Source organism: Salvelinus sp. IW2-2015, linkage group LG18, assembly GCF_002910315.2.
Source record: "Salvelinus sp. IW2-2015 linkage group LG18, ASM291031v2, whole genome shotgun sequence".
Lineage (NCBI taxonomy): Eukaryota > Metazoa > Chordata > Actinopteri > Salmoniformes > Salmonidae > Salvelinus > Salvelinus sp. IW2-2015.
In genome coordinates this window covers 48460516-48483070 of record NC_036858.1, presented here as the reverse complement: position 1 = coordinate 48483070, position 22555 = coordinate 48460516, and the positions used below count along the sequence as shown (strand labels likewise).

General features: G+C 43.4%; 1 protein-coding gene across 1 annotated transcript in view; it reads right to left on the bottom strand.

The window, feature by feature from the left end:
• Nucleotides 1-18361, bottom strand: part of LOC111978605 (cysteine-rich protein 3) — a 34932-nt gene extending 16571 nt beyond the window's left edge. The window contains exons 1-4 of the mRNA XM_024008743.1: nt 18253-18361; nt 16634-16728; nt 4294-4351; nt 1065-1190 (exon numbers count right to left, since the gene is read on the bottom strand). Of these exons, the coding sequence (XP_023864511.1) occupies nt 1065-1190; nt 4294-4351; nt 16634-16728; nt 18253-18295 (322 nt within the window). The 5' untranslated portion in view covers nt 18296-18361. The remainder of the gene's footprint in view (nt 1-1064; nt 1191-4293; nt 4352-16633; nt 16729-18252) is intronic.
• Between the last annotated feature and the right edge of the window lie 4194 nt (nt 18362-22555).

Here is a 22555-nt window from a genome sequence, read left to right as displayed (position 1 = left end):
TGTCACACCCTGGCCTTAGTTATCTTTGTTTTCATTATTATTTTAGTTAGGTCAGGGTGTGACATGGGGAATGTATGTGTTTCGGTTTGTCTAGGGGTTTGTACGTTTAATGGGTCAGTGTCTTGTCTAGGTGTTTGTATGTCTATGGCTGCCTAGATTTGTTCTCAATTAGAGGCAGCTGTGGTTTATTGTCTCTGATTGAGAGCCATATTTAAGGCAGCCATAGGCAGTTGGGTTTTGTGGGTAATTGTCTATGTTGAACGTTTGTTGCTTGTCTATGCACTTACGTCGTTAGCTTCACGGTCGTTTGTTGTTTTGTTTAGTTTGTATTAAGTGTTCGTTTCGTGTTTTTCCCTTCTCTAAATAAAAGAGAATGTATTTTGCACACGCTGCGCCTTGGTCCTCTCTCTCACCCATAGACGATCGTGACAGTCGTCCTGTACCATTACCCCACCACTCTGGATTATCGACCACTGCCTGCCTTGATCTGTTGTTTGCCTGCCCCTGTTGCTGTAATAAACATTGTAACTTCTTCAACACAGACTGCATTTGGGTCTTACCGGAAACCTGATAACTTCACAGTAACAGCACTTACAGTTGACCGGGGCAGCTCTAGCAGGGCAGAAATTTGACAAACTGACTTGTTGGAAAGGTGGCATCCTATGACAATGCCACGTTGAAAGTCACTGAGCTCTTCTGTACGAGCCATTCTACTGCCAATGTTTGTCTATGGAGATTGCATGGCTGTTGGCTCGATTTTACACACCTGTCAGCAACGGGTTTGGCTGATATAGCCGAATACACTAATAGCTGTCCACATCGTTTTGGCCATGTAGTGTATGTATGTGTGTGTGAGGTGGCGAAAGCCAAGGAGGGATTTGTTTTTCATCAAGACAATATGTTAACTCTAAACTCCCTTAATAATACTATTACTACCCCTGTCGCTGTAGCCTTGCCCCAGATCCGTTTGTGTGGTCTGCCTATGGTATTGTTTGGCGTGACAATGGCCATAGGCGATATCAAAACAGCGCAAACAGATCTGGGATCAGGCTACCGTCCCTTACCTTTGGGTTGGTTCCGGGTGACCTGCACGGTGGTCCATGGTGTGGTGGGAGATCCTTCTGAGGGGCTGTCAAAGGCGGGTTGAGGAGTGTCGTAGATGTAGGAGCCTGCCCCTCCAATGTTCACACCTGGAGGAGAGGTTATTAGGCAGCCATAGTATTATGTGGTATTATGAGGTGCTAGAGTTTGAACAAAGTACCAGTGTCTTACAACTAGTCCCATGGAACCATTGGTTACTCTTCTGCTGTACTGAAATTTGGTTGTCAGTGTGTTATATTAAAAAAGGAAATGCTTTAAGCCCCAGTAGAGGTCCTACTGCATAACTCCCACATTAGACGATAGGCAGAATTGCAGAGGAGGGAGAAGCCAAGGGGAAATGCCTGCTGTTTTTCAGTTGGGTTTGAGGTTCCTTTATCCAAACAACCAGAATCAAACCCCACCCACATCCTACCCAAACCACCAGAGACACACACATTCCAGACAAATTCTTTGTTTCTGTATGATTGTACTGGGTCAACTCATCTGAAATGCACATGATTAGAGGGTAATCTCATTCTTTATAGATAATCTATAAAGATAGTCAAAATAATTTTCATAGATATGCGCTGAAGTTTGTCAGATGAGTAACCGTCATTACATTTAGCTTCCCCAGTCTAATGACCCTCACCTATGTATTGGCCCCCAAACTGATAGAACCCAGGTGCCATCTAGGAAATTAGATGTTGCCGCCTATACTTCCCATCCATGTTTTGTGGCAGCCCCACAACAATCATATGATAAGCAGGCATAATAATATAAAGTGATAATTCTTGTCAGTTTTTCGAAACATTACACTCAATAAACTGCGGGAGCTTTCAACAGTTTGCAGATACAGTGCCTAGTGAAAGTCTACACACACTTTGCACAGTCTATACATTTTGCTGCCTTTAAAAAAATTCTGAAAAGCGATTCAATTTGATATTTTTCCTAACGATTTACACAACCTACTCCCCATTTTTAAAGTAATTTTTTAAATTTTTTATTAAGATATCTTGATTGCATATATCTTCACACCCCAGAGTAAATACTTGGTGGAAGCAGCTTTGGCAGCCATTACAGCTGTGAATAATTTAAAATAACTTTATACCAAATTAGGTTAGGGAAACATACACTGTATATCTATTGTTTTTGTCAAAATTGCTCAAGCTCAGTACATTTGGTTGGGAATCATTGACGGACAGCAATATTCAAACCTTGTCCCAAGCAAATTTAAGTCAGGCCTGAGACTGGACAACTCAGGAACATGTAACACCTCTTAAAAACCATTCTGGTGTGTCTTTGGCATTAATATATGTGTAATTGTCCTTCTGGAAAATAAAACTTTATCCCAGGGTTAGGTTTTCAAAAGACTGAGGTGGGTTTTCCTCTAACTTTTTACCTGGGCTTTGCTTCTTTCATGTTTATTTTGATCTTGACAAACTCCCCAGTCCATACTGGTGACAAGCACACCCATAAAATGATGCTGCCATCACAATACTTGAAAATACAGAGGGTTGCTCCTGTGCTGTGTTGTGTTGTATTTGATCCAAACCTGTAATTTTCTATTTAGGCCAAAAAGTGTATTTATTTGCTGTGTTGTCTTGCAGTATTGCTTAACAGGCTTATTGCAAACATAATTGATGATTTGCAGATGATTTTTTTAACATGGGCTTCCTTCTTTGAATATTGCTGTCCATTAATGATTCCCAACAAATTGACTGAGCTTGAGCAATGTTGACAAAAACAATTAACATAAATAAACATAAACATAAACATAAATGTTCACAGCTCTAATTGCTTCCAAAGGTGCTTCTATTGAGTACTAACTTGGGTGTAAAAGCATACCTAATGAAGACATGTTCATTTATTTTTATTAGGAAAATGTTCTATAATTTTTCTTTCACCTTGACAAGGTGAAGTAGGTTGTGATGATTGGTAGGAACAAAATCAAATTAAATTATTTTTTAGATTGAATTTTAAAGCCAGTAAAATGTGAAGACTGTGCAAAGGGTGTGTAGACTTTCACTAGCGACTATATCTATCTTTCCTCCAGTTATTAAATCTGTCCCTGGGTTCATACACTACTAAACCACCATTCCAGTCATCCTGAGAACGATTAAAGCATCACATTGGGTAATAATCCAATTAAACTCTTAGTAGTGCAAGGACCCATAGGGCTTTGGGCAAAAGTTGTGCACTATATAAGGAATAGGGTGCCATTTGGGATACAGAGCATGTCATAATTACCCAGAAAAATACCCAARTGTCTGAATGCACCCCCGCTTAGTCAGACAAAAATGTTATGATGAGCTTATATGACATTTCTTTAGAAATATTTTCACTTTTAAAAGGGAAGCACCTCAGATTATATCAGAGTTCATTCATGCACTCACAAACCCAAATGTGTATGTATTTCTTCCAGGTGAAACTAGTGAATACTTAAAATCCATAATTGCTAAGTGTGTAAGCCTATGTGACGTGTACACCAAAATTCAGAATCTACTTATTTAATGGCACACACAAATCATAGGATTTTGGTGTGCTTCAAAATGTTGTCACAGATTTAAGCAACTTTGAAACGAGGCCTACTTTTTATGCAACTTTCAAACTTTTCAATTGAAGCAACTTTAAGAAATGAGGCCCCACTGGCCAGGTGGTATAACACCAGGTCAGGAGGTCATTATAGATATATAAATATCCATCTGGTCCCCACACAGCACACTGAGGACGTCTTGCACTTTGATTCATGGGAAAGGAAATGCCTTGTATGACCGTATAGCATCCGGTATAGTATAGGGGTGATGAAATATTATAATGTTTTTAACATTGTTTTCTTAATCAATCAAGTACTTTTATGGCTGTTTATGTGAGTGAGGAAATTAGTACATTTGTGCTACTGAATGTGTTGTGTCTGTGTGTTTGTGTGCATGTGTGAGTGTGTACGTGTGTGTGGAGTGTGTAAAGTACAGATGTAGGATCTAAATTTGAACAAGTTTGCTACAGCAGGAAAATAATCCTGCAGCAACAGGAAATGTGAATTATATATTAGGTGAATTATAATTAATGGACATTTTCGTATGGGTTGATACATTTTTCGTAAGTGAAAAAAAGCCAATTAAGTTTATCCTATCCTATTATTGGTCTTACTGAATTCAAGCTATAGCCATTCTTCTGCACACCTGCGATTATGCTTTTTTAACAGTAACCTCTTACCTTTGGGTCCGAAGAGAGTTCCGTAGCATGGTTTGTGACAGTAGGGCAACCCATCATGCTGGAAGACAGACAATGTCTAATATTAACAAATAATCTATTATCATAATAAATAGCTGAATATTGGTCATTAAGAAAAACTAAAAACACAGGAAGTCCCCTCCAAACAATCTGCAGGTTTAGTGCAACTTCCGTTATAACTATTTACTGAAACAGTTCTACTTATTACTGAAATAAACCGTTTATTGAAGCTGAAACTACTGAAACATTTGACAATTCACTGAAATGGAACATTACAGTCAGTCAGTGTCAGTATAAAGCATTAGGGTTTAAACCAATCAGACAGAGGTTATATTTCAGGAGTGTGACTGCTGACTGGTCACTGGCTTCATCACAAATGGCACCATACTCATTTTGTAGTGCACTACTTTTGACCAGTGCCCATAGATAGGGTCATTCTACAAAAGTGGTGCAACATAATAACTAGACATACACTGAGTGTACAAAACATTAGGAACACCTTCCTAATATTGAGTTACAACCCCTTTTGCCCTCAGAACAGACTCAATTCGTCAGGGCATGGACTCTACAAGGTGTCGAAAGCGTTCCACAAAGATGCTGGCCTATGTTGACTTCAATGCTTCCCACAGTTGGCTGGATGTCCTTTGGGTGGTAGACCGTTTTTGATACACAAGGGAAACTTTTGAGCATTAAAAACCCAGCAGCGTTGCCGTTCTTGACAAAAAACGGTGCGCCTGGCACCTACTGTACTACCATACCCCATTCAAAGGCCCTTTGTCTTGCCCATTTACCCTCTAAATGGCACATATACACAATCCATGTCTCATGAATTAAAAATCATTATTTAACCCGTTCCTCCCCTTCACCTACACTGATTGAAGTGGATGTAACAAGTGACATCAATAAGGGATCATAGCTTTCCCTGGATTCACCAGATCAGTCTACAGTGCATTCGGAAAGTATTCAGACCCCTTCCTTTTTCCACATTTTGTTACGTTACAGCTTTATTCTAAAACGGATGCAATTATTTTTTTGCATTTTTTGTATGTATAAATGTATAATGTATAAAAATATATATATGTGCATAACTATTCAGACCTTTTACTATGAGGCTCGAAATTAAGCCCAGGTGCATCCTGTTTCCATTGATCATCCTTGAGATGTTTCTACAACTTGATTGGAGTCCACCTGTGGTAAATTCAATTGATTGGACATGATTTGGAAAGGCACACACCTGTCTATATAATGTCCCACAGTTGACAGCACATGTCATAGCAAAAACTAAGCCAAGATGTCGAAGGAATTGCCGTAAAGCTCAGAGACAGGATTGTGTCGAGGCACAGATCTGGGGAAGGGTAACAAAACATTTCTGCAGCATTGAAGGTCCCCAAGAACACAATGGCCTCCATCATTCTTAAATGGAAGAAGTTTGGAACCACCAAGACTCTTCTTAGAGCTGGCTGCCCAGCCAAACTGAGCAATCGGGGGAGAAGGTCCTTGGTCAGGGAGGTGTCCAAGAACTCCACCAATCAGGCCTTATGGTAGAGTGGCCAGACGGAAGCCACTCCTCAGTAAAAGGCACATGACAGCCCGCTTGGAGTTTGCCAAAAGGCACCTAAAGGACTCTCAGACCGTGAAAAACAAGATTCTCTGGTCTGATGAAATCAAAATCGAACTCTTTGGCCTGAATGGCAAGTGTGACTTCTGGAGGAAACTTGGCACCATCCCTACGGTGAAACATGGTGGAGGCAGCATCATGCTGTAGGGATAGTTTTCAACTGCATGGACTGGGAGACTAGTCAGGATCGAGAGAAAGATGAACGGAGCAAAGTCAGAGAGATCCTTGATGAAAACCTGTTCCAGAGGGCTCAGGACCTCAGACTGTGTTAATGTCACATTTCAGATTTGTATTTTTAATACATTTCAATACAGAGAGATCCTTTCGACCCAAATTCCTGTCAAACTATCGCCAATTCAGACTTTATTTTTAGCAAACTGCTTCCATATGCTCTAGCTAGCTCCTTCACATTCCAGTGCATGAACTGGGAATAAAACAATATTTAGACAACTAACACCCGTCTGAGAGGAGGATAGAAGAGATTTAGGATGCTGTGACCTCAGCAGGCTCTTAAAGCTCTTAAAGCTCTTCATTCTAAATGGCTGCATTTGTAACCGACCTTAGAGAGTTGGGCTGCATCCCAAGGGCCAGGCCCATAGGGCTCTGGTCAAAAGTAGTGCGCTAGTGTAGTGAATAGGGTGCCTTTTTAGGACTCATCTTTAGAGACATGCAACGTATGTGTGACACACCTATTTTTGGACCAACATTGGGTTATTGTGTGTGGGACACAGCTCAACCAGTTCCTACATTAATGAATGCACACACACACTCTGTTGCACAAAGCTCACTCTGACCACACAGGAGTGTTCTGTGTCTCCTCAAATACAAGAGTATTTTATACCTCTACAAACTGCCCTCCTCACTCACACTACAAGAACAACAATGTCACTAACAATGTCACTACAAAAACACTTAAGTCACTCTTATAAAATACTATTTGGGACCAAAGTTCTTCACAGCAAAAAAAAAAGTACAACTTTAGATCAGAAACAGTGCTATTACAGTATAGGCACATACTTGGCATTTACAGTGTAACTGTTTGCGGGTCAATTGCATTGAAATGAACTAGACATGCGGCAGAACTATTTGAGTGACTTGTGAAAGTTTTGAACCTCACATTTCACCCTATCAACCTCACATCTGTAGGGTGACATTTAGAAAGCTAAAAAAAAAAAATATTTTGCCAAAACAGCGTATTTCCAAAATACACACTTTCAGGATTGTGATGGTGACTCACTGCATGCGTCGCATATACACACTGTTAACTTTAATGTTCAATCATCACTTCCTTCATACCTATTTCAGACCTTTGAGTCTATATATGGACACTGAGGTCAGGGACATAATGTCTACGACAGCCTGTGACTCAGCTAGTCCAGCAAATCTGAGCTCATGTTTTTTCTGGACGGTAAAGTCTGTCCCAAATGGCACCCTACTACCTATGTAGTGCACTTCTTAAGTAGTGCACTGTGTTGGGAATCGGGGGCTATTTGGGACGCAACCTCTATCACAAGCATCCGTTACAGACCTGACAGTCTGGTGTAATGTCAAACTTTGGCTGTTCATTGTCACGTTGTCACTGAGGGTGTGGGTGTGATGTCATGAAATCATGGAGCAGCCGTTAATCAGTGTGATGAATGAGTTGGCGTTAAATGCAAAGGAAACATTGCATCAGCTATGGGCTGGCATTGTAGGCTACAATCCAGGAACTAAGGACATGCCTTTCTGACAAGGTCATTATAAATCTTGTCATTTAAACACAGGAGGCTGGTGAGTGGAGGATGGTTCATAATAATGGCTGGAATCGAGTGAAATAAATGGTATCAAGCACTTGGAAACTGTGTTTGATACCATTCCATTAACACCGTTTCAGCCATTACTATGAGCCGTTCTTCCCAGTTAAGGGTGCCACCAGCCGCCTATGCATTTAATGTCTACTTAACCTCATGTAAATGTAATTTAACCTGATACTGCAGTGGGCTAAATCAGGGTCACGCAGAGTGTTTCTTGGTAGTTTTAAACAAATCTACTTTGAAACAAAAGTATACACCTCACACACGTTATGGGCTTAAAAAAAGAAGACACCTGTACCATGTCAGATATAGAGTTCACATGTATTCTATTTTGAGTTTGCATCCCAATATTACATCACAGAAGACTGAAATAACAAAATAGTTCGACATAGAAACACCAGATTTTCAGCAGCTTTAAAAAATATAATTTGTATTAATTTATTTTTTAACATTCCACCCATGAGGCCACTTGGTCATTTTACTGCAGGAAAGGGCTACTGTATTTTGTGGAAAGATGCCAAGATGTAATTTCAATGATCCCAACAGAAAGAATTATTGAGAGTTCCCTGAGGTGTGATACCCTTTCACGAATGCAGATACCATTCTCCCCGCTCTGTCTCTCCCTGATGAAAAAGTATTGAGAGAGAGAGACTTCACCATTAAAAGGTTTTAGAAAATGTTCTGAACAATGAAGATAAGTCACTGCTGTGTATAAGGCCACAGAAAGAGAGAGAGAGAGAGAGAGAGAGAGAGAGAGAGAGAGAGAGAGAGAGAGAGAGAGAGAGAGAGAGAGAGAGAGAGAGAGAAAGGGAGGTCAGTCCTTCACCTGACAGCCTGTCAAAAACACTCCCGTCCAGAAATAACAGAAGCCTATTCGTTCTCTCATGCCACAGCATTTCAGAGATAAAGAAGTGGATGGATTGTATATGGGCATGTGAAAGTGAACTAGCAATGTTTGTCCATTAGTCCATGGATACTGTTGGGTTGTGTATTTCATAAAGAAGGATATGTCCTCTGTGTCTCCATTCAAACCTGTGTAAGAACAACTACCTCTCAAAAATCAAGCATGTAAACCCTTCCATCCACAAGTAAACCTTAAAATCAACTTCTTTATCTTCAGATGGAAAAGACAAAGACAGCACGGAGGGTTAGACTACTAGACTCTAGAGAATACAGCCATGGCTTGTGAACTCATCTTTTTTTAGATGAAAAATGTTTCAAACAACGGCCTGTTTCTGAGAAAGACAGACTGTGTTTGTTCCCTGGCCCACTGAATCAACTCCAAACTTATAACACTGAAACAACGCTTTGTCTCCTACTGGTCTGAGAGGACCTGAATAATTAGCCTCAGTAGCCCTAGTATCATTCAACTCAAAGACTCCAGTGTTTGGGTCAGGACAATGACTTACCCCCAGGTTAGGTTATCAAACAGGATCAAACAGGCTTCCAAAACAATGATAGCCCTTTGACATTTATTCTACCCTGTGAGATTTGTAAAGACTAGTCATGTGACTAACCATACCTGGCCTGACTATGGGGCCTATAACTATAATTCTATCAAACTAAGTTATCAGGAGTCTGTGATAAGTGAAAAATATTATTTAGACCACACGTTTAGATTGTGTTATAAAGCATTTCCAGACACTGGCTAGAATAGCGCCGATCCCCTTCTGTATTTCTTACAGATTCTTTGACAGCCACAGATAGTGGCCGAGTCGGGACTGGTATTAGAGTTGCCAGCGGGTATTTGTGGTCCCCCATTGGCTCGACACTGCCTAGATTACATCCATTGTTGATTGATTGTTTTATATTTAATGTATTTTACTAGTTTTAGTACAACAAACCCTCACTGGAGGATCCATGCAACAAGTTGAGTCTTCATTGTTCAGGCCAACCTGTGCTACCTTCCTTTTTAGCTTCTTTTCCAACTCTAATATCCGTCTTTCTGTGATTGTCTCCACCCCCCCAGGTGTTGCCCATCTTCCCCATTATCCCCTGACCCTGAGCCTGAGCCTGAGCCTGCCTGCCGTCCTGTACCTTAGCCCCACGTATCTGGATTACTGACCTCTGCCTGCCCTTGACCCGTCTTTTGCCTGCCCCTGTGCGATTAATAAACTGTTGTTACTTCGACGTTGTCTGCATCTGGGTCTTACCTGAAACATGATAGTACAAACTGGCCATGACTGACCCAGCAGACTCAGACCAGCTGCGCAACGCCCTCTCCTCCCAAGGAGCCACCATTGGTAGGCACGAGGAATTGCTTCGTGGCCTTATGGAGGGGGTTCAAACCTTGGCCGAACACCATGACCAGGTGTTGGACATCTTGCTGGAGCAATTCCATGGGTTGGCTGGGAGGCAGCCTACTATGATGTTAACCTCACAGCCCCTCAGTAACTCAGCTGTTAGCAGCGCCGCCTCACCGGTCACTCCGCCTTCCCGGGAGCCCCGCTTACCTCCCCCGAAACCCTTTAATGGAGAGCCAGGCACCTGTCGGGCATTTCTAGCTCAGTGTGCCCTCATCTTCGAGCTTCAGCCCTCCTCCTTCCCCTCAGACTGCTCTAAAATAGCGTACCTAATCACACTGATGTCCGGGAGGGCGCTCGCCTGGGCTACAGCTGTATGGGAGCAACAGCCGGCCACATGCGTCAGTCTGTGTGAGTTCGTGGGAGAAGTAAAGAAGGTGTTTGATGCCCCATTCTCCGGGAGAGAGGTTGCCTGGAAGCTACTCCAGCTTTGGCAGGACTTCCACAGTGTGGCAGACTATGCGGTGGATTTCCGTACGTTGGCAGCTGAATGCCTGGAACCAGGAAGCGCTGTTGGACATGTTCCTACACGGAGTCTCGGAGGAGGTCAAGGATGAGCTTGCAGCCCAGGAATTACCGATAGATCTCGATTCTCTCATCGCCTTGACCATCAGGATCGATGGGCGACTACGGGAACGACGGAGGGAGAGGAGATTCGATTTCGCGCCCGTCCAAGGATTCCACCTCGCCTCCAAGGCATCCCGGAAGTCCCCGACGGCACTGTTGCCGAGAGAACACAAGGCTACCCGATGTTCCCCGAGAGTCGCCGAAGACGGCCGAGTCACCGTTTCCCGAGCCTATGCAAATAGGCAGAGCTGGGTTGTCTCCAGCGGAATGGACAGGCTCAACACGAAGAGTTGCCTGTATTGCGTGACTCGTGGTCATTTTGTGTCCTCTTGTCCACTAAAAGACCAGGCTCACCGGTAGGAGCGAGTACTCTGGTGGGCTTCCCTTACTTACACTCCATTTCATGCCATTCTGCTGTGGGGGAACAAGTCGAAATCTCTCCGGGTCCTCATTGACTCTGGGGTCGATGAGAGTTTTTTGGACGCTACTCTGGTTTCCGAGCTGTATATCCCCACTCAGCCCCTCTCCATTCCCACTGACGTTAGAATGCTGGACGGGCGCTCCATAGGCCAGGTCACACACAATACCACTCCCATCAACCTACGGGTGTCAGGGAACCACAGCGAGACTATTCAATTTCTGCTCATTAAGTCTCCTCAGATTCCTGTGGTATTGGGATTCTCCTGGCTCCAGYGACATAATCCTCTCATTAACTGCTCTACTGGTGCCATCATGGGCTGGAGCCCGTTCTGCCATGCCCATTGCCTGAAGTCAGCGCAACCTGCCCCGGGACGTCTTCCTGTGGGCTCGGAAGTTAGCCCGGACCTCTCCGCCATTCCCGCGGAGTACCAGGACCTTTGGGAGGTGTTCAACAAGGCCCGGGCCACTTCACTTCTGCCGCACCGACCATATGACTGCGGGATTGACTACGAGTATTTGGTCATGCCATTTGGCCTTACCAACGCCCCTGCTGTGTTCCAGGCTCTGGTAAATTATGTTCTTCTCTACATGTTGAACTGGTTTGTCTTTGTCTACATTGATGACATCCTCGTCTTCCCCTGCTCCCCCCAAGAACATGTGCTCCACGTCCGACAGGTTCTTCAACGCCTCCTGGAGAATCAGCTGTTTGTAAAGGCAGAGAAGTGCGAGTTCCATTGCTCCACCATCCCCTTTCTGGGGTACATCATCTCTGCTGGGAGTGTCCAGATGGAACCCTGGGAGGTGAGAGCGGTGGTGGATTGGCCCCAGCCTACGTCCAGGTGCAGCTGCAACGTTTCCTGGGGTTCTCCCAACTTTTATCACCGCTTTATCCGGGGTAACACCACCCTAGCTTCCCCACTGTCAGTACTCACCTCTCCTAAGGTTCTGTTCATGTGGTCCCCTGCTGCTGAGCAGGCGTTCCGGGACCTCAAACACCGCTTCACCACTGCTCCCATCTTGGTTCATCCTGACCTTTCCCGTCAGTTCGTGGTGGAGGTTGATGTTTCTGATGTAGGAGTGGGGGCGGTCCTGTTCCAGTGTTCTGACCTGGATCTTAAGCTACATCCTTGCGCCTTCTTCTCCCACCGCTTCAAAGCCATGGAGAAGAACTACGATGTGGGGAATCGGGAGCTTCTCGCGGTGAAGATGGCATTGGAGGAATGGAGTCACTGGCTAGAGGGGGCGGAACATCCRCTCATTGTATGGACCGACCACAAAAACCTGGAGTATTACCACACCGCCAAGCGCCTCAACTCCAGGCAAGCTAGATGGACCCTGCTGTTCACACTGTTCAACTTCTCCCTCTCATACCGGCCGGGATCCAAGAATGTCAAGCCAGATGCACTGTCTTGCCGCTATAGCCCCACGGCTATTACCCTGGAGCCCAAGACCATCCTTCCCACCTCGTGCCTGGCGACGGCACTCAGCTGGGGTATAGGGAAGCAGGTCCGGGAGGCTCAGCATTCCCAGCCGAACCCCGGGGGGTGGGGGGGTCCAGATAACCGGATGTTCATGCCTGAAGCGGTCCTGGAGCGGGCCCACTCCTCCAGACTTGCCTGCCACTGGGGCCCCCGTTGGACCCTGGCTTTTGTGCGACAATGCTTTTGGTTGCCAACCATGGTCCCTGACGTCTCCTCATTTGTCGCTGCTTGCACGGTTTGTGCACAAAACAAGACTCCTCGGCAAGCTCTGGCTAGTCTCCAACTGCCTGTCCCTCACCGTCCCTGGTCTCACATCTCCCTGGACTTTGTCACGGGTCTTCCCCCATCTGATGGCAACACCGTCATCCTGACTGTGGTGGATTGGTTTTCCAAAGCCGCCCACTTCATTCCTCTCCACAAATTACCCTCTGCCAAATAGACGGCCCCTCTCATGGAGCAGTACATCTTCCGGATCCATGGACTACCAGTTGACATGGTTTTTGACCGGGATCCTCAGTTCTTGTCCCGGTTCTGGAAGGCGTTCTGCACCCCCATTGGGTCATCGGCCAGCCTGTCCTCCGGGTTCCACCCCCAGTCCAAAAGCCAGTCGGAGCGAGCCAACCAAGACCTAGAGACTACTCTGCGCTGCCTGGACCTCCGCCAACCCCACCACCTGGAACCAGCAGATTGTGTGGGTCGAATACACCCGCAACACCCTTCCCTGCTCTGCCACGGGCCTATCACCTTTTGAGTGTTCCCTGGGGTATCAGCCCCCGCTCTTCCTTGAGCAGGAAGAAGAGGTCGGCATACCTTCTGCCCAGATGTTTGTTTGAGCTGTCGTCATACCTGGAGGAGAGCCCAGTCGGCCCTCAAGACCACCTCCAGGTATCAACGACAAGCGGATCGCCACCGGACCCCAGCTTCCCGGTATCATCTCGGGCAGAAGGTATGGCTGTCCACCCGGGATCTGCCCCTCCGGGTGGAATCCCGGAAACTTTCCTCCCGGTTTATCGGCCTGTTTCCCATCTCCAAAATCATTAGCCCCTCTGCTGTTCGTCTTCTGTTGCCCCGTACCCTTCGTATATATCCTACCTTTCATGTGTCCAGAGTTAAACCCATGTCTCACAGCCCTTTGTCTCCTGTTTCCAGTGCTGGGTCCCCACCAGGGACATCCTGGACCCAGGCCTCATCGCGGATTTCCAACGCCGACACCTCGGTTAACCAGGTATACGCCCAGGTAGGACGCCAGGTTTTCCTGCCATCCTGTACCTTTGCCCCATCTATATGGATTACTGACCTCTGCGTGCCCTTGACCCATCTTTTGCCTGCCCCTGTTCGATTAATAAACTGTTGTTACTTCGACATTGTCTGCATCTGGCTCTTACTTGAAACGTGCTAATTTCTGGGATTTGCTTTTTATTATTTTGACTGTGTTGATGAGACATCCTTTAACAAGTGCTGTTAGTATGACTGTATGCCTGCTTTCTTTGATTTACAGGATATACTGTTCATGACTAGGCAGAAATGTGGGGTCCTGTACAAGAGGATTATGCTGATAATACTATAATAGCAAGAACATAACCCTACACTTTCTATGTACCGATGGAATTCCTTTACGTTTCGAACGTAACGATCTGGGTCCATATTCACAAAGGGTCTCATATTAGGAGTGCTGATGTAGGATCAGTTTAGCCTTTTAGATCATAATGAATAAAGATTACATGTACAGGGGGAAGCTGATCCTAGATCAGCATTGCTTAGACGCTTTATGAACGCTGGCCCTGACCCTTAGTGACGTCTTAATACTTGCATTCCCCAACCCTTTGTTATTTCCATCCATCATCATCAGTGTCATCTTTGCATTGAGAAATAAACACCCTGGTGAAACGAGAGACAAATCCTCCTGACCGAGTTTCATTAAACATTCACTTGAATTTCCAATGTCCCCTGAGCTAACATTCCATTCCATTGCTTGGCTGGCTAGACTCCCCTGGGCTACATACCCAGTACTATTTAATGAAGTTGCTCAGTTGTGCACTGGRGCCTCCCACTCCTCCTTCTTTTCTGGTTAGAGCCAGTTTGCGCTGTTCTGTGAAGGGAGTAGTACACAGCGTTGCATGAGATCTTCAGTTTCTTGGCAATTTCTCGCATGGAATAGCCTTAATTTCTCAGAACAAGAATAGACTGACGAGTTTCAGAAGAAAGTGCTTTGTTTCTGGCCATTTTGAGCCTGTAATCAAACTCACAAAATGCTGATGCTCCAGATACTCAATTTGTCTAAATAAGGCAAGTTTTATTGCTTCTTTAATTAGCACAACAGTTTTCAGCTCTGCTAACATAATTGAAAAAAGGGTTTTCTAATGATCAATTAGCCTTTTAAAATGATAAACTTGGGTTAGCTAACACAACGTGCCATTGGAACACAGGAGTGATGGTTGCTAATAATGGGAATCTGCACCCCTATGCAGATATTCCATAAAAAAATCAGCAGTTTCCAGCTACAATAGTCATTTACAACATTAACAATGTCTACACTGTATTTCTGATCATTTTGATGTTATTTTAATGGACAAAAAATGTGCTTTTCTTTCAAAAACAAGGACATTTCTAAGTGACCCCAAACTTTTGAACGGTACTGTATATTTTTTCAATTTATCAGGGGGCGCTGCGGCACCCTTAGCACCCCTTCTTCCACGGCAATGTCTGCGAGATGGGTGTGCAGTCAGATATACAAGCCCTAGATTCTGAACTTGAACGATTCAGCTCAGGGAGCTTGAAAATTCCCTAAGTCTTCTGAGCAGGACAATGAAAGGTGAAATGACATTGACATTGCGTTCCAAATGTCACCCTATTCCCTATATAGTGCACTTCTTTTTTTGTAGTGCCCTATATAGTGAATAGTGTGCCATTTGGGACATAGCCACAGTGGAAGGATCAGGGTCACGATGCCTGGTGAGGGGTTGGAGTGGACAAAGGATGAGTGTCAGGTTATTGTAAAGCCACGATTTGGTTCACGGACCAGCTATAATCAAAGGGACCCACAAAGACATAGCTGCTCAACAGTTTCATTCTTGAGATGATTGGAATTTCTGGGCCACTGAATTTCACAGCCACTGCTATAGCACTAGTGATCTGGCTTCTACTGCAGTAGCACTACGGCAATTTAATTTGGAGTTGATACAGTACATGGGTCTATAAACAATGACCCAGTAGTGCAACTCACTTAACTGACAACACCCCTTATGTAGGATCTTAATTTGAGCCACTTTGACTACAGTAGGAAAATAATCTTGCAGCAACAGGAAATGTGAATTATTATGTGGATTATAATTCATGAACATTTTTGTAGGGGTTGATACATTTTTCATAAGGGAAAATCAAGTCTGAAATTCTAAGGGGAAATTACACACCCCAGAAGCCTTTTAAAACCTCAAATACACTACAAGTTTTACATTTCCTGCATTGCATGAAAGTTCTCCTGCAACAGGGTGATCAAATTAAGATCCTACATCTGTAGTTGTGATACAGTTTGTGCTCAAATAGCTTGGAAGATTTATGGAATTTTCTAGCTCTATGAGCTGAATCGTTCAAGTTCAGAATCTTGGGCTTGTATATATGACTGCACCCCCATCTCGCAGACATGGCCACGGGAAGTGGGTGTGCTGAGGGTGCTGCAGCAGCCCCTGATAAATAAAAATTAAAATTGAGTACCATTCAGAAGTTTGTTCACAAAATGACCAGTTCAAAAGATGAGCAACATTTTGAGAGAATTCTTTGTTGTTGTGAGTATGGAAAATTTCTGGAAATATGGAACCAACACTTTACATGTTGTGTTTATATTTTTATTCTGTGTATATATTACTTTATACAGTATATATATATTTTTCTTTACAACATTATATTACTCCTTATGGGGGTCAGTGGCCTGCCATACTCCCTCTGTCCCCATGCAACCCCTTCCCTCTCTCCCATCCTCTTGGGTAGGATAGCACAACCCTTCGATGTCTCTCTCCCTCCCTTTGTTCTGGGGGTAAGATAGCACACTTCTTCCCTCACTCTTTCTCTTTTTCATTATCTTTCTCTCCCTCCTTCTTTCTCTCTCTGTAGACAGGATATTACGGCCACAGGGCCTCCCTTTACCTCAGCATGGTTGCCAGCCGACAGGGTCTTGTTACAGCGTTCACATTTCAGGCAGAACCGGTGCCAGTTTTTCCCCAGCGAGCTCACCTTCTCAGCTGCAGGACAGAGAGAGAGAGAGTTTGTTTACAAAGACTCAAATGACAACAAAACATAAACAATGGTGTAGGCATAATACAGTCTTAGAATGTGGGTTATCAGTTGGGTTATGAATACCTTATAATTTGGGTAGGACAGTTGAACTAAGGTCATAAAGCATTTATAGGTTTTATCCTTCCAAAACATTGTTTGCAAATTATTTGTCTATTGCTGTTAGCTGTAATTATCTCATCTCATTATCTCATTTTTGCACATTATACAGAGGATCTCCTCTATTCTGTTTCACAAGGTAGGCTATTACCAACACAGACGTTGTACTCTCCCCTCTCCCTGAAATGTTATTGAACATTTCGACCTCTCTCCCTCTGTCTATTATGGGTCACCAATCTCCAGGATAAGGGTTCAACGTGCAGCCAATAAATCTATAGTAAAAAGTGCATTTCAGCTCAGTTTGACTTCAAGTTCAAAACCGTATCTTACAATATTCTCTATATTTTGCCATCAAACAAATGTCTGGAAGAGACAAGAGCAATAACAACCAAGAGCTGAAGCCTCCTTCCTAATTATCAAGTTCCAACAAGTGGTTTAACTGATGTAACCAAAGTAACCTTGCCCATATGCTACGTTAAAGTAAATGAACATGTCAAGTATTAATTAATCCTCGTTAAATGTTTAGGGATAATCAGCCAACATTCCAGAGACGTCTGGGAAAGAAGGTATATGCAACTTTCACCAAACTTCATCTTTCCACGAGAGAAAGGAGGGAGAGAAAGATAATGAGAAAGAGTGAGGGAAGAAGTGTGCTATCTTACTTATATATATAATTTCCCCCCCCCCTTCATAATAAATGATCTTATAATGATAATAAAGACTTGCCGGTTCTGGGCGAAAAGCTACTTGTCAGTAGGCTAAACGAATACGATGTCACCAGCAGGGACAACTTGGCGTTCATGCAGCGGCAGTCCCCCATCACTCCCCAGGTCTCCTCTTAAAAAGGCATTTGCAAGACTTACAGAGTTTGGATTCTACCCTGGCCGTGAACCCACTCTCCGAGGGGTGTCTCAGGGAGAGTTGGGATATGCAAGAAATACTTTTCCATTTCACAAATGCGTATTAATACACACGTGTACATGTGTGAAAAGGGAAAATATAAGCATCCACAAAATTATTATTTTATTATTATATTGTATTCTATTGTGTTGCATTATTTTGTATTATTTTCTGTTCTATTCCTGTGTGCATACAATTGTCACTACAATAACCATTTTAATTTTCAGCGTCCAACAAATTATTATTTAAATTATTATATTGTATTTTATAATATTATGTTATGTTATATCTGCACACAATTGTCACTACAATAACCATTTGAATTTTCAGTGTCAGTTAATTTTCCTTTAGTTAGACCTATGCTAAATCATTATAATTATTAATCAAAATAAATCCAAGTTCTTTGATCATCTTCAATATTTACATTCCTTGGCATTGGCGGGGGCTATAAGTTTACAAAAATTATTCCTTACCAAAAAACACATCATTTGTGCATCTGGGGCACCTCGACGTCATTCTTCAGCAATTCTTTGTCCAGCTGACGATCAACCCTAACTTCAAATGCCTTCAAATTCTATCTGCGGCACTGACAGAACGATGCAGTGCCGATCGCGCATTCATCTGTGACGTCGGCGCTCCGCCCCCGAATGGGAGGTATGGAGTTGAGTGAAGTTGCTCCTAGACGCTGATCTTGGGTCAGTTTTGAATTGTCCCAAATTATTGTTAAGGTTCAGATTGCGGGGGGAGCTGATCCAAGTTCTGTATATAGGGGAAACTTCACCCCCGAGCAATGGGAGCTATAGCCTATCGTGCCATCTCATTGAACACACCCACTCGTTATTTAGGAAAGCTATGGTACCCTGCAATACGAAAGGGATAGTTCACCCAAATTACAAAATGAAACATTGGTTTCCTTACCTTGTAAGCAGTCTACGGACAATGTATGACAGCAATCCATGCTTTGGTTTAGTTTCCCTGGCAGTGTTACCACATGCAAACATTTTAGCATTTCTGGTTCAAATTCCATTCAAGTCAAGGGATCAATATCATGTTCAAACATCTATTTTTGTTTTTATATTAAACCTTTATTAAACTGGCAAGTCAGTTAAGAACAAATTCTTATTTACAATGACGTCCTACCCAGGCCAAACCTGGATGACTCTGGGCCAATTGTGCGCCGCCCTATGGGACTCCCAATCACGGCCGGATGTGATACAATCTGGATTCAAACCAGGGGCTGTAGTGACGCCTCTTGCACTGAGATGCAGTGCTTTAGACCGCTGCGCCACTCGGGAGCCCTATAAGTCACTTAATTGAGATTCACAACCAATTGTAGATACTTTCAGATGATTTGGATATGATGCACGAAAAATGCTAATATCCGTCCCACGACTTGAGTGGGATTTGTGCCACAAATGCTAAAACGTAAGCATGTGGTAACAGTGCCGGGGAAACTAAACCAAAGCATGGATTGCTGTCATGTGTAACGGATGTGAAATGGCTAGCTAGTTAGCGGTGGTGCGCGCTAATAGCGTTTCAAGCGGTTACGTCACTCGCATTGAGACCTTGAAGTAGTGGTTCCCCTTGCTCTGCAAGGGCCGCGGCTTTTGTGGAGCGATGGGTAACGATGCTTCGTGGGTGACTGTTGTTTGACGTGTGCAGAGGGTCCCTGTTCGCGCGAGGGGACGGAATAAAGTTATACTGTTACATTGAGCTGTTGACCTGGATCACTGGTTGCTGCGGAAAAGGAGGGGTCGAAAGGGGTTGATGTTAACGGATGTAGATGGCACTAGTTAGCGGTGGGTGCTAATAGCTGTTCAATCGGTTACGTCATCGCTTTGAGACCTTGAAGTAGTGGTTCCCTTGCTCTGCAAGGGCCGGCGCTTTTGTGGAGTGATGGGTAACGATGCTTCGTGGGTGACTGTTGTTGACGTGTGCAGAGGGTCCCTGGTTCGCGCGAGGGACGGAATAAAGTTATACTGTTACATTGATGTGTTGACCTGGATCACTGGTTGCTGCGGAAAAGGAGGAGGTCGAAAGGGGTTGAGTGTAACGGATGTGAAATGGCTACTAGTTAGCGGTGGTGCGTGCTAATAGCGTTTCAATCGGTTACGTCACTCGCTTTGAGACCTTGAAGTAGTGGTTCCCCTTGCTCTGCAAGGGCCGCGGCTTTTGTGGAGCGATGGGTAACGATGCTTCGTGGGTGACTGTTGTTGATGTGTGCAGAGGGTCCATGGTTCGCGCCCGGGTCGGGGCGAGGGGACAGACTAAAGTTAAACTGTTACACATGCATGCCTTGTCCACAGACTGCTTACAGGGTAAGGAAACCAATGTGTCATTTTGTAATTTAGTTGAACTATCTCTTGAACCGTGGCCTGAGGCAACCCTCACTAGGATCCGGTTTCCCAAAAGCATTTTAAGGCTAAATTCATCGTCAGGATTAAGATGCTTTTGGGAAAGGGCCCAGACCGGTTGTGTCCATAAACAATGCATTTTGGCCTACATGAGAAACATGTAAAGTCATATCCTTTTTATAACAACAATCAGAAATTAAGAATAAGCTACAGGTGTCAGGTGAGACGAAACATGTTGCTATCCACTTTGCCTAGAGTAGAGAAGACATCCTATCAGCATAATCTCTCACAGAGGAACACAATTCAAGATAGACTACTGTAATGGAAATTTTACTCCAAGCAGGCCTACACTCCCTACTTCTTATGTGGCTCTCTATCCCCGCTCAGTGGACAAAGCTATCACAACACCCCACAGGCTGTGTAGAATTGATAAGATYATAGAATAGTTTGTAAAGAAATTATTGGCATCAAATCATGTTTATAATGATTATATAGACCTGGGGTATTCAACTGGAGGAACTCGGAGGTACTGCAGTGGTCTGCAAAGTTTTTTAAATAAACTTTATATWTTTTTTTATATTTAAAAATAATAATAATATGAATATCACTAGCAACAAAATCACTTACATACCTACAGTAAAAAAATAAAAAATAGAATACCTTCTTTCTAATGATGTCAACTTTTTTCTCAACTCTCAATATTAAGCAAATTAGATTTATTGGAGCCAATTACACTCAATGTACAATCTGACATTCGTGAATAAACTACCAATGTGGCAAGCGCCGCTGGCTGCTGGTAAGCTTTCTTGGTAAGTCATAGCTAACCTTTGTTTAACCAGCTAAACAGCGTTTGGAGTTGCAGTACCTTTCTAGCTAATAGGCTATGTTAGTGTTTACACTTCCTCTTCCAATTATAATGTGGGGAGGTCAAAATAATGAAAAACTATCTACAAAATGTATTAATTTTAAAATGTTGATTACTTTCCCTTGACATTATCGTTAACCTGATGGGGTCGGTGGGCAAGGGTCATGGCTAGAAGGGATCCAGCTTTTGTCAGAATTGACTTTTCGTATTTTATTTATTTATTTTTATTTAACCTTTRTTTAACTAGGCAAGTCAGTTAAGAACAAATATTTTTTACAGTGACGGCCTACCAAAGGGCAAATTACCTCCTGCGGGGACGGGCTGGGATTTTAAAATTGTTTAAATAATAATAACATGTAAATATGTAGCAGGTTTAGGATAACTTACGCAGCAGTTTATGATAATTAACGTGGCAGGTTATTATAATTATGTTAAAGTTAGGAAAAGAGTTAGGGTTAGCTAAAATAAAAATAATAATACAAATCTACATTTAACATAAATTGAACAAAAGCTGGATTCCATCTAGTCATGCCTGGGCAAGAAAAGGTTGAAGACCCCTGAGCCTATGGCATTTCATGGGGTAGATCGTTTCAATCAAATCAAATCAAATCTTATTTGTCACACACATGGTTATTAGATGTTAATACGAGTGTAGCGAAATGCTTGTGTTTCTAGTTCCGACCATGCAGTAATATCTAACAAGTAATCTAACAATTTCACAACAACTACCTTATACAAACAAGTGTAAAGGAATGAATAAGAATATGTACATAAAAATATATATGGATGAGCGATGGCCGAACGGCATAGGCAAGCTGCAGTAGATGGTATAGAGTACAGTATATACATATGAGATGAGTAGTGTAGGGTATGTAAACAGTATATAAAGTGGCATAGTTTAAAGTGACTAGTGATACATTTATTACATCCAATGTTTAATTATTAAAGTGGCTAGAGATGAGTCAGTATGTTGGCAGCAGCCACTCAATGTTAGTGATGGCTGTTTAGCAGTCTGATGCCTTGAGATAGAAGCTATTTTTCAGTCTCTCGGTCCCAGCTTTGATGCACCTGTACTGACCTCGCCTTCTGGATGATAGCGGGGTGAACAGGCAGTGGCTCGGGTGGTTCTTGTCCTTGATGATCTTTTTGGTCTTCCTGTGACATCGGGTGGTGTAGGTGTCCTGGAGAGCAGGTAGTTTGCCCCCGGTGATGCGTTGTGCAGAACGCACTACCCTCTGGAGAGCCTTACGGTTGTGGGCGGAGCAGTTGCCGTACCAGGCGGTGATACAGCCCAACAGGATGCTCTCGATTGTGCATCTGTAAARGTTTGTGAGTGTTTTTGGTGACAAGCCGAATTTCTTCAGCCTCCTGAGGTTTATTCGTTGACATTACTAGTTATCTTACAGACTGTGGCTTTCCTCTCTTATGAAACAAATTTAAGAATATCGATATAAAAATATGAAAGTACATCAAACGGGTCTGCATTTTATTTGATTGGCACTGAATTCATCCAATCATGTCCAATCAGCAACCAAGGAAAATGTGGGCGGAGATTTC